The sequence below is a fragment of the Pan paniscus genome, chromosome X (assembly GCF_029289425.2).
Source record: "Pan paniscus chromosome X, NHGRI_mPanPan1-v2.0_pri, whole genome shotgun sequence".
NCBI classification, from domain to species: domain Eukaryota; kingdom Metazoa; phylum Chordata; class Mammalia; order Primates; family Hominidae; genus Pan; species Pan paniscus.
Window position 1 is genome coordinate 71,854,568 of NC_073272.2, and position 12,798 is coordinate 71,867,365.

Here is a 12,798-nt window from a genome sequence, read left to right on the forward strand (position 1 = left end):
TAGCTACAACTGCAGAAGAAAATTAACAAACGAAAAACTGCCAGGGAGGGCAGCCCTGTGTGTAGGAGGAGACAGCGGAAGTTGGCCGCCACCACAGTACTCCTGCTTCCCTTTGTCTGGCGGCCCAGCGGGATTGGCCAGAGCTGGCGCCCAGGGACTGCAGAGCCCCCCCGTGGCTCCTACTGCGCACGCGTGAAAAAAGCCAGGTTGAGGGGAACGGGGGAGCTTCGGGGGTAGAGTGTGGGGAGTGGGGGATCTGGTGCAAATTAGGGTGCGTGAAAGAAGTCACAAAAAGCGCAGAGGCCAGGCTTCCCGCCCTAATCCGGCCTTTGTCTCCGCCCCTCTGCCTTTGTTTCGGCCCAAGCGTCTTATTGGTCAGACATCTTCAGCCCCATTGGTCCAAGAGCCAAAGGACGGGGTCTGCCCCAAGCTGTGCCTGCTTCCGGAGCCGCAATAAGAACGGTCAATTGAGATGCGGCTTTCAGGCATTTGTTTAGGACATGCCCATGGCGGGGCTTCTAAAGGGGCTTGTACGGCAACTGGAGCAGTTCAGAGTTCAGCAACAAGCTTCCAAGATGCCGCCCAAAGGAAAAAGTGGTTCTGGAAAAGCGGGGAAAGGTAGAGCGGCCAGAGCGATCAAGGAGAATGGGGGCGGGTGAGGAGCGAAGGGAGGGAACAGACAGTCCATCTCCGGAGTCCGGGACGGACGCAGCAGGTAGCCAGTGGCCCCACAGTGCTGCCATCGATTACATCTGTAGGAATACATTGGGCTACGGTTCAGGGACCGTCCTAGTGGGTAATGGAATCTGATGGGGATAGTTCCTCGGAGGCGATGACTTAGGGCTGCTATTTCAAGGGGTTATTAGAGCTCTAAAATTGGGTCTTATCAAAAGCCAGCAATAGGAAGTACACATTGATTATGGTCCTTAAAGTTCACTTTAATGCTTACAGAATGACATGCCCACCATCGGGGAAGGAATCATTCATCCATTGAACAGAAATGTGTCAGGCACAGTGCTAAGCGCTGAGGATACAAAAATAAGACAGAGGGCTGGGCGCGGTGGCTCACGCCTATAACCCCAGCACTTTGGGAGGCCGAGGGAGGATGGATCACGAGGTCAGGAGTTCGAGACCAGCCTGGCCAACATGGCGAAACCCCGTCTCTACTAAAAATACAAAAATTCGCCAGGCGTGGTGGTGGTGCGCGCCTGTAATCCCAGCTACTCGGGAGACTGAGGCAGGAGAATCGCTTGAACCCGGGAGGCAGAGGTTGCTATGAACCGAGATCGCGCCACTGCACTCCAGCCTGGGCGACAGAGCGAGCCTCTGTCTCAAAAAAAAAGAGAGATTTTGGCCTTAAGGAGCTCCCGAAGTAGTGAGGAAGATAAAGGCTTAGTGATCATAAAGCACTGTACTAAATGTAGTGTTGAGGGATGTGTATGGGATATAATAGAAATTGAGGGAAGTCCTTCATTTAGCTGGGGAACAGGGAACGGAAGACTTCCTGGAGATGAATTAGGCAGGTCAAGATGTGCATTGAGGGTAGGTTAAAGCATCCCTTACTTGGGGTCCAGCAGCAAAAGCACTGAGGTGGGGAACAGGGAACGGAAGACTTCCTGGAGATGAATTAGGCAGGTCAAGATGTGCATTGAGGGTAGGTTAAAGCATCCCTTACTTGGGGTCCAGCAGCAAAAGCACTGAGGTGAGAAACAGCATGATGTGTGCAGCGTAGTGTTGCTGGAGCAAAAACTCAAGGCAGAATGGCAAGTGGTGAGAATGAAAACAGAAACAAAGACGAGATCATGGAGAGTGCTATATATTCTGCTAAGAAGGACAGTTAAGGATCAGAAAGACCTGTAAGGAGATTGTTGTGGTAGTCTTGGTGAGAGATGATGGTGGACTGACCTAAGGGAGTGGCTGTGGGAACTGAGAAAAGAGAAAAGATTCTGTAAATATTAGGATGTGAAATAGTCAAGACTTGGTGATTTATTGGGTTGGGGAGGGGTGGTGAGGGAGGATCAACGATCATTCTGTTTTCTGGATTGGATTTCTAACCTGTTGCTGGTCCTGCAGGGTAACATCAAGGATACATGAGGAGCGGGGATGAGATTGATGAATTCACTTTCAGATAGATTGGCTTTGAGGTGTCTGTGGGACATCTCAGTGGAGATGTAGTCGGGAAGTGGTTGGATATTTGAGTCTCAAGTTTGAGGGAGAGGTCTAGACTGTACATGTAAGTTTTAGGAGTCACTAACTTATAGATGGTAGTTGAGCCCATTAGAGTGTATGCAATTATCCATGGAGAGTTTATAGAATGAAAAGAGCAGAGAGCAGAGGATGTGATCCTAGGACAGGCAGAGAAAGAGGCAGACAGATAGAGGGAGTGCAGAATGGTGGCCAGAGGCTGGAGAGACCAGAATGTTTTAAAGAGAGAGGGTATAGTCTATCAAGAACAGCAGATTTGGAAATTAGAGATGGCCTTGGGTAAAAGTGGTTTCAGTGAAACAGAAGCCAGATTACAGTGACTAGAGAACTGACTGGGAAGTGGTAATTTGGACTTCTTGGAAAGTTTTAATTGAAAAGCATGGAAATGGGATGGTAGATAGAGAAGGACAGAGGATTAAGAGAAAGTTTTATTTTCTTTGCTTCTTTGGAATGGGGAAAACTTGGGAGTGAAGCTGAAGGATCCAGTAAAGTAAAAGAGGTAAAGGTACAGAAGAGTGAGATTTAGGAGAAAATGGAATCCAGGACCTAGGGGGAGCAGGGACACCTTATGCTTGAGGTCACAGGAAAGGAGATGGAGGGGCAGGGACTCAGTAGGCATCTTGAGGAGAGTGGTAAAGGTCTGGAATATCGTAATGGGAGAGGGAATGAAACACAAAAGAAGTGCCTTCAGGGCTAGGAGCCTGACTAAGATCAAAGGCCATGAATTTGTAGACTACATAATCTTCACAGTCTGATTTACCTAGTACTATGCAATTGGCACAATATAGGATTGAAAAGAGCTAGGTGCAGCCTTAAGCCATGGTTGAGGTTTTGTTAGGCAGTTATGATAGGAGGATAGCAACACCAGGGAATTACAAGGGCCAGTGGGAATGCAGTTCAGATGAAGGAACATGGGGTCCAGAGTGGGAAGGGAAAAAGAGGTCTGGTGGTCTAGGTGAATGTAGCAGGACGAAGGGACTGGGGTCAAGGGAGAGGTTCTGTGAAGTTAAAGAGCCAGTATTGTGGGAATGAGACATGAGGAAGCTGGAAGGACAGGAGGTTATAGCCAGAGACTGAACTAGTTCTGAGTGGCACAGTTCCATCGTGTGCCCCCGGGGCAGGTAGCTTGGAGTAGAGAGCATGACATTCGGGAAAGAGACCTAGAACTGTGAGATTCCCCAAGATAGATGGTGAGGTCACTCAAGGTAATGGCAGGAGTGAGGGTGGAGAGGAAGCCCAAAGCTGATGCCAGAGTCGTCAGGAAATCAAAGGCAGTGAGGTGGCAGTCAGAAGATGACAGCATCCAGCAGGGAAGAGGATGGGATAACTGGAAGGCATCATCATTCAAGAATGGATCTATAGCAAACCCAGTTAGGAGTTTGATTTAATAACACTCCTTTGGCAGTAACATTTTTTTAGGGTTTTGGTAGTCAGTATTTGGGGTTTTCAGTTTAATCAAACATTTATTAAAACACCTTTTGTGTGCCAGGCATTGTGCTAGGCTTGGAGATACTAAGACAAGCAAGATGGAGACTCTTGCTTAAAACTTTTCAATGGCGGCCAGGCGCGGTGGCTCACGCCTGTAATCCCAGCACTTTGGGAGGCCGAGGCTCGCAGATCACGAGGTCAGGAGATCGAGACCATCCTGGCTAACAGGGTGAAACCCTGTCTCTACTAAAAATACAAAAAAAATTAGCGGGGCGTGGTGGCAGGCGCCTGTAGTCCCAGCTACTCGGGAGGCTGAGGCAGGAGAATGGCATGAACCCGGGAGGCGGAGCTTGCAGTGAGCCGAAATCGCGCCACTGCACTCCAGCCTGGGCGACAGACAGAGCGAGACTCCGTCTCAAAAAAAAAAAAAAAAAAAACAACTTTTCAATGGCTCCCTATTAAGTCTAGGATAAGTCCCAAGCTCCTTAATGGGGCCAAAAGGCCTCAATGCCCTGACCCTCAGCTACCTCCCTCAGGCAGGCTCATCTGAGTGCACTCCCACCTCAGATTTGGCTTCATCCATACAATTTCTTACACATACCATGTCGTTTCCCCCATTCTGGAGTGTCTCCTCATCCTTTCTTTGGCTAACCAGCTCCTACTCATCCAGGAAACCTTCCCTGGCTGGCTCCAGTGTCCCTCTGTGCTTCCACAGCCCCCTGTCCATAACCATCTCTGCATCTCCTGCATTCTCCTGAAATGATCTGTCTTCCTCACTAGAATATGAGTTTTCTGAAGGAAGGTACATGGCTTGTTCATCTTTGTACTCCCAGTGCCTGGAACTCAGTAGTTGTATAGGAAATGTTTATTGAACTGAGCCCTTAATTCAAGTGTAATTCTTAGGAACATCAGCCTCTAGCAGTATGTAGGCTGCCATTGACACAGAAGTTACCATAATAGTAAAATGACATACTAGTAAAATGTAAGATGCTGCTAATGGTTCTAGGAAGACATCAATAGGCAATGTAGTAGACTCTAGAAATTTGGACATGAATGTATTCTTTAGCCAAAAATGGGTAGTGGGAAATTTGATCTTTTTAAAAAATGTATTCTTGGAGATTTTACTTACTGGAATTGTGATGCTTGAACACATAGTTGTGGTACATGATAGAACTCTTACAAGAACTTAGGAGTCTGCCCTCAGAAGGCAGGGTGTTAAATTGGATGCAAAGAATCTGGGCCAGGCTTCCGGAGCTTTCATTCACCTATTAGCACACTCATTTGTGTATCCATTTTCTGTGAAGGGTTTATATAGGGCACAGATTTCCTGTTTGAAGAAAGATGGGTCAGATTAATTTAGCTTGATGTTGTAAAGCAAGCTTGTCCAACCCACGGCCCACGGGCTGCATACGGCCCAGGATGGCTTTGAATGCAGCCCAACACAAATTTGCAAACTTTCTTAAAACATTATGAGATTTTTATTTGTGATTTTTTTTTTTTAGCTTGTCAACTATCATTAGTGTTAGCGTATTTTGTGTGGTCCAAGATAATTCTTCCATTGTGGCCCAGGGAAGCTGAAAGGTTGGATACCCTTGTTGTAAAGTGTCTGGCCGAGTTCCCTTTTGAAGTGTGTCGTTATGATGGAAATATCCACTCCGATTGTGTGTTGGACCTTTCTGTAAACATGGAGGTGCAGTTTAAATGAGTACCTGTCATCTCTTCTCTAAAGGGGGAGCAGCCTCTGGGAGTGACAGTGCTGACAAGAAGGCTCAAGGTCCCAAAGGTGGTGGCAATGCAGTAAAGGTGAGTTACTGGTTCCTTTTTTTCCATGTTAAATATAAATTCTGTTTGTGTGTTAGTACACATAAAAGACAGAATGCTTAACTCATTCTAACAGGCTAGCCTAACACTGGTATAAAATCAAAATAACACAAAATTGTAGCTGGGAGCACCTGTAATCCCAGCACTTTGGGAGGCCAAGGCAGGCAGATCAGCCTGGCCAAAATGGTGAAACCCTGTCTCTACTAAAAATACAAAAATTTGCCTGGTGTGGTGGTGTACACTTGTAATCCTAGCTACTTGGGAGGCTGAGGCACGAGAATCAAGAATCGCTTGAACCAGGAGGCTGAGGTTGCAATGAGCTGAGATTGCACCACTGCACTCCAGCCTGGGCAACAGAGTAAGATTCTATCTCAAAAAAATAAATAAATAAAATTAAATTTAAAAAAAATGGAAAATATAGACCAGTCTTGCTTATGAAAAGTAATTCCCTTTAAATATTTTGTCATGTACTTTCTCAGATACCCAGAATTTCTTTATAGTTTTTTAGTATTGTTCCTTAAAATGCATTAAGTTAGATCTTCCCAGTAATTGAGTTATTTCTTAGGACAAAATAACATTTTATAAAACCAAGAGATTAGATAAGTGTTAAAAGTCCTCTGCTGAATAAACAGGCAAGGGTGCAGTTCTCTTTAGAAAGCTTCCCCACTGGTGAGCCACAAACCAGGGTCTTGACCATGAAAATGGGGGCAGGAGAAAATCAGCAAATAATTACTTGAAATACTTAACCTAGCCCCAGAGGAGTATCTGCTGGGAGAAAATTTAATCTGCAAACTAGTAAGTGCTATGTAACAAGGCAATTTCCATGTTTTAGTCAGGATATGGGAGCCTGTACTTTGATTCATTCATTCAGTAAGGACTTAGTGACATCTGCCCTGTGCCAAGCAATGTATTAGGCTCTGGGGATTTTTTATCATGTATTTATTTAATAAAAAAGTAAGAGATGGGCCAGGCACAATGGTTCATTCCTGTAATCCCAGCACTTTGGGAGGCCAAGGCACGAGGATCACTTGAGCCCAGGAGTTTGAGACCAGCCTGGGCAATATAGCAAGACCCTGTCACTAAAAAAATAAAAATAAAAAATCAGCCAGACGTGGTGGTGCACAACTGTGGCCCTAGCTACTCAGGAGGCTGAGGTGGGAGGATCGCTTGAGCCCGAGAATTTGAGGCTACAGTGAGCCATGATTGTGCCACTACACTCATCCTATGCAACAGAGCGAGACCCTGTCTCAAAAAAATAAATAAAAAGTAAGAGATGGTCCTTGTTATCACAGGCTACTTGGGAGCAGTTAGGTAAAGATATATATTTCATTGCTGTATGATAAGCATAGCAGTGGAACTGCATCATATATTCAGCCATACATGTGTAGCCTAAAAAAGAGAGATCATGTAAATGGTGTGGACTGTTCTGCCCACTCTTCTATTCAATGAACCTATGCCCCACAGAGAGAGAGAGATGAGAGACATGCACCTGCTTTTCTATAGTTGCCCTGAATTCTTGTGTGAGCATCCAATCATGTGAAGTGGGGTTCTGGTATCCAAAGATAAGTTTTCATAAAACATAGCCCCTAAATACAACCCAGTTACTTCATGTTACAAACGGAGTACAGCGTGCCTGGCTATGTCTGGGCTTAAATGAGAGCTGACATGCTGGTCTCCCATATGACATCTTCATAAAGGGATATTCTAGGGTAATTTTGGCTATATGCAGTTTTCACCTAATATGTTTTCACAAGCATCTAACCTAAGAGACTGTTGCACTGCATATGGCTTTAGCTACTTTTTTTAATTTTTTTTTTAATTTTTTTTTTTGAGACGGAGTTTCACTCTTGTTGTCCAGGCTGGAGTGCAATGGCACGATCTCGGCTCACTGCGACCTCCGCCTCCCAGGTTCAAGCGATTGTCCTGCCTCAGCCTCCCAAGTATCTGGGATCACAGGTGCCCGCCACCGCGCCCAGCTAGTTTTTTGTATTTTTAGTAGAGATGAGGTTTCACCATGTTGGCCAGGCTGGTCTTGAACTCCTGACCTCAGGTGATCCATCTGCCTCGGCCTCCCAAAGTGCTGGGATTACAGGCATGAGCCACCGTGCCTGGCGGCTTTAGCTAATTTTTTAAAAACTTTGTTTTGTTGTTTTTATCTTTGTAGAGATGGAGTCTCGCTATGTTGCCCAGGCTGGTCTTGAACTCCTGGCCTCAAGCGATCCTCCCGCCTCAGCCTCCAAAAGTGTTAAGATTATAGGGGCATGAGCCACCACACCTGGTGCATGTGGCTTTAAAGAGGCACCTTACCCTCTCTGGAAAAAAAATAAGTTCAATGTGGCCACTCATGAGATATATGGAAAGGAGTGGCACGTTATTCACTAGGAAAGTAGATTAGGGTTAAATTTGTTTTTATAAAGCCTTTTATTTTGAGATAATTATAGATTCACATGCAGTTGTAAGAAATAATACATCTAGCTGGGCATGGTCGCGTGTGCCTGTAGTCTCAGCTACTTGGGAGGCTGAGGTAGGAGGATTGTTTGAGCCCAGGAGTTTGAGGCGGCAGTGAGTCAGGATCACGCCACTGCACTCCAACCTGGGCAACAGAATGAGGCCTTGTCTCTAAAAAAGAAAAAAAGAAAAAGGAAAAGAAATAATACGTATAACTTTGTTTCTCCCAATGGTAACACCTAACAAAACTATAGTACAATAGCACAAACAGGATATTGACATTGATGTAGTCAAGATACAGACAATCCTACCACTACAAGGATCCCTCCTCTTGGCCTTTTATAACTATACCCGCTTCCCTCCTGCCCCACCTCTACCCCCTTAACCCATGGCAGCAACTTATCTGTTCTCCATTTGTGTAACTTTATAATGTCAAGAATGTTATATGAATGGAATAATACAGTATGTAACCTTTTGGGATTGGTTTTATTCACCCAGTATAATTCGCTGGAGATTTCATTCAGGTGGTTTTGTTTATCAATAGTTTATTCCTCTGTATTGCTAAATAGTACCAGTTGAGTATCCCTAATCCAAAAATCCAAAATACAAAATGCTGTAAGATCTGAAACTTTTTGAGCGCTGACATGACACTCAAAGTAAATGCTCATTATAGCATTTCAGATTTTGAATTTTCAGATTAGGGATGCTCAACTGGTAAGTTTAATGCAAATATTCCCAAATCCGAAACACTCTGGTCCCAAGCATTTTGGATAAATGATATTCAACCTGTATCCCATGATGTGGAAGTGCTGTAGTATGTCGAACCATTCACCTGTTGAAGGACAGCTGGGTTGTTTCAAGTGTTTTTTGAAGGCACCAGTCGGTGAGGGACCCTGGGACCCTCCGGCCTTTTAGGGTTCAGCTCCTTTCACATTCTGTCATTCTGCTTCAGACCCCACCCCTGTGCCCACACCCTGCCCTTTTGTCGCTATAAGCTCTGCAGATTCTGAGACCCATCCACTGACCACAGCTTCCCTCCTTCCCCTTCCCTTCCTGCCTCCGCCAATCCTGTTCCTCTGTTCTTCTCCTCACAGACCCCCAAGCCCTCAAGCCCACCCTGATCTCCCCACTTTCTCCTAGGCTTCATGTTTGTTTTCCTATCCCCTGCACACTCAAAATTAGGCCTAAGGGCTTGATCATTGGATTGAGGAGGTCCAATTTTTCTTTTGGCCACCTCCCTGTGTCCACCTCCCTGCTACTCAGGATCAATCCAATGGTCTACTTTCTATGCACTTAAAATCAGAACTATAGTTAGAAGAGAAGAATTCGAGTGGTTCTAGTATAAAGAAAAGACAAATATTTAAGGTGATGGATATTCCAAGTATACTGATTTAATCTTTACCAATTATATGAATGTATTAGATTATTGCATTACCTTGAAACTACATCTACTATGCATCAATAAAAAAGAAAGGAAGGAAAAGAAAAGAAAAGATTTCCTTGAAAACGTCTAGCTGGAGGCAACTTAAATATTAATACTTGATTTTTAATAAGTATGTAAATAAAGTATTTACTAATAATTCCAATATGAGTATTATATTTGCTCATAGATGAACTTATTTCAGTAGCTTGGCTCAAATTTGAAACAGTTACTTAAGAAAGAAAAATTCAGCCGGGCGCCGGTGGCTCATGCCTGTACTCCTGGCACTTTGGGAGGCCAAGGCTTGCGGATCACCTGAGGTCAGGAGTCCAAGATCAGCCTGGCCAACATGGTAAAACCCCGTCTCTACTAAAAATACAAAAATTAGCTGGGTGTGGTGGCGGGTGCCTATAATCCCAGCTACTCGGGAGGCTGAGGCAGGAGAATCACTTGAACCTGGGAGACAGAGGTAGCAGTGAGCCGTGATCACACCACTGCACTCTAGCCTGGGCGACAGAGCGAGACTCCATCTCAAAAAACAAACAAACAAACAAAAAAAAACTCCCCAGAACTGCTGGGCCCTACTGGAAAGTCACACAGCCTTGGGGATTGGGACTACTAATACTTGGTCTCTGACTTTACCTACGCCCTCAGTGCTGCTCAGCAATCCTTTACCGCCCACCTGTAGCCATCCACCACCCCACTCCTATCAGTCAACAGAGAACTTCATTCCATGGTTCTCAACCCTAGACGTACATCAGATTCGCCTAAAAAAATACGAGTGCCTAGGGTCTCATCCCAGACCAACTGCATCAGAATCTCTTGGAGGGGGGCCTGGACTTTGATAACTTTTTTAGAAGGGCTGGGCTCTGTGGCTCATGCTTGTAATCCTAGCACTTTGGGAGCCCGAGGTGGGTGTATCACTTGAGGTCAGGAGTTCGAGACCAGCCTGGCCAACATGGTGACACCTTGTCTCTACTGAAAATACAAAAATTAGTTGGGCATGGTGGCATGCTCCTGGAATCTCAGCTACTCAGGAGGCTGAGGCAGGAGAATCGCTTGGACCCGAGAGGCGGAGGTTGCAGTGAGCTGAGATTGCGCCACTGCACTCCAGCCTGGGCGACAGAGTGAGACTCCATCTCAAAAAACAAAAACGAAAAACTTTTCTAGAATTTCTGGAGGTGATTCTAATATGCTGCCAGGGTTAAGAAACACTCATCTAGTCTCACAGCGTTAGTGTGAGGATTTAATGAGATAAGTACTCATCAACTTTTAAATGTTTTTATTATTTTAACAAGAAAGTGGAAACCAGACCCATTGTCAGGAACTCATTGGCTTTCAGCCCCCTAGCAACAAAGTTACCTCCTCACCTTTTTTCCTTTAAGGCTAATTTTTCAAACTGTGTTCTGAATACCAAACCTTGCTCCTTCATTTATCTCTACCCTCTTTTTTGTTCTGTCTTCAACCGGTTTTTTTTTTTCCTGGGTCTTTCCCTTCATTCCGAAAATATGCCCAGGGACCTTTAAAATTCGTGGGTGTTTTTGTTTTTGTTTTTGTTTTTGAGATGGAGTCTCACTCTTGTTGCCCAGGCTGGAGTGCAGTGGCGCGATCTTGGCTCACCGCAACCTCCATCTCCCAGTTTCAAGCGATTCTCCTGCTTCAGCCTCCTGAGTAGCTGGGATTACAAGCATCCACCACCACTCCCGGCTAATTGTTTGTAGTTTTAGTAGAGATGGGATTTCTCCATGTTGGCCAGGCTGGTCTCCAATTCCTCACCTCAGGTGATCCGCCCACCTCTGCCTCCCAAAGTGCTGGGATTACAGGCCTGAGCCACCTCGCCCAGTGTAAATTTCGTATTTACATGTCTTCCACTTTTTGCCTCTAGCCAGAGCCCTTTCTCCTTTTCAAACAAAGTTAGTTTGTTTGAATTACCCTCCCACTTGACATTGTTTCCTCAGTCAGCCTGCTGTATTCTGGCTTCTGCACTTAAACTCTTCTGAAACTCCTTTTTCTGAGATCATTGCTCCATCATTGCACAATTTATTATACTTCTTACCTGATGTCTCTGCAACCCTTAACCCTTGTTGACCATTTCCTCCTTGAAACTCTCTCCTGCCTTGGTTTGTTAGCACACGCTTCTCTCCTACCTATATGGCCTTTCCTTTTTATTATGCTTTTTTCTTTTTTCTTTTTAAGAGACAGGTTCTTGCTCTGTCACACAGGCCGGGTTGCATGACATGCAGTGGCATGATCATAGCTCACTGCAGCCTTCAATTCCTGGGCTCAAGTGATCCTCCTGCCTCAGCCTCCTGAGTAGCTAAGACTACAGATGTGCACCACCATGCCCGGCTAATTTTTTTTAAAGTTTTTGTAGAGATGGGAGTCTTACTATGTTGCCCAGACTGGTCTCAAACTCCCATCCTCAAGGGATCCTCCCACCTTGGCCTCCCAAAGTGCTGGGGTTATAGGTGTAAGCCACTGTGCCCGGCCCCGTTTTATTACACTTTTTGAGTTCTTTACTTGTTGCTTGAACATTGATAGTCTCCAAGGTTACTTTAGCTTTCTTTCCTCCTCTTCTCATTTTCATCTCCTTCCTGGTAACCTCATGAATTCCACACTTCAGCTGCCACCTCCATAGTCATCACTCCCAAACTCTTTGGGAGTAGCTTGGCTCTCCAAGACACAGCTGCACTGTTGCCAGTTCGTTGGTCACACTTGCAGACCCCACAGGAATGAAAAACTCTTTGTCGCACTGTCTAAACTAGAATACTCGTTTATTCATTTATAAAATGGTGGACGGTATCCCCTATCTGTGACCACGAATGCAGTGTACATTTTCCCAGGAATTGTATCAGACAATCACTTTGTGAGTATGGAAGCAGAAACAAGGAGGCAATCTAGAAGCTGTCTCTTAAAAAAAAAAAAAAATTAACTGTAAAACAGCCTCAGGCAGGTCCTTCAGGAGGTATTCCAGAAGAAGGCATTATCATAGGAGATGACAGTCCCATGCATGTTATTGTCCCTGAAGACCTTTCCATGGGACAGGACATGGAGGTAGAAAACAGTGATATTGATGATCCTGACCCTGTGTGGGCCTAAGCTAGTGTGTGTATTTGTGTCTTAGTCTTTAATAAAAAAGTTTAAAAATTAAAAAAAAATTTTTAAATAGAAAAAAGCGTATAGTGGCTGGGCGTGGTGGCTCACACCTATAATCCCAACATTTTTGGGAGGCCGAGGCAGGCAGATCACTTGAGGTCAGGAGTTCAAGACCAGCCTGGCTAACATTGTGAAACCCTGTCTCTACAAAAAATACAAAAATTAGCTTGGCGTGGTGACACGCGCCTGTAATCCCAGCTACTCAGGAGGCTGAGAGACACAAGAATCGCTTGAACCTGGGAGGCGGAGGTTGCAGTGAGCTGAGATTGTGCTACTGCACTCCGACTTGGATGACAGAATGAGACTTCATCTCAAAAAAA

General features: G+C 45.1%; 1 protein-coding gene across 3 annotated transcripts in view; it reads left to right on the forward strand.

The window, feature by feature from the left end:
• Positions 1 to 439: 439 nt before the first annotated feature.
• PIN4 (peptidylprolyl cis/trans isomerase, NIMA-interacting 4) overlaps positions 440 to 12,798 on the forward strand; it is an 82,431-nt gene continuing 70,072 nt past the window's right edge. For 2 of the 3 annotated variants that reach the window (XM_057301076.2, XM_003805260.5), the window contains exons 1-2: positions 440 to 618; positions 5,363 to 5,436. In XM_057301076.2, coding sequence (XP_057157059.1) covers positions 501 to 618; positions 5,363 to 5,436 — 192 coding nt within the window. In that variant the 5' untranslated portion in view covers positions 440 to 500. Of the gene's footprint in view, positions 716 to 5,362; positions 5,437 to 12,798 lie in introns of all 3 variants that reach the window. The other variant, XM_063601871.1, reaches the window with a different exon arrangement.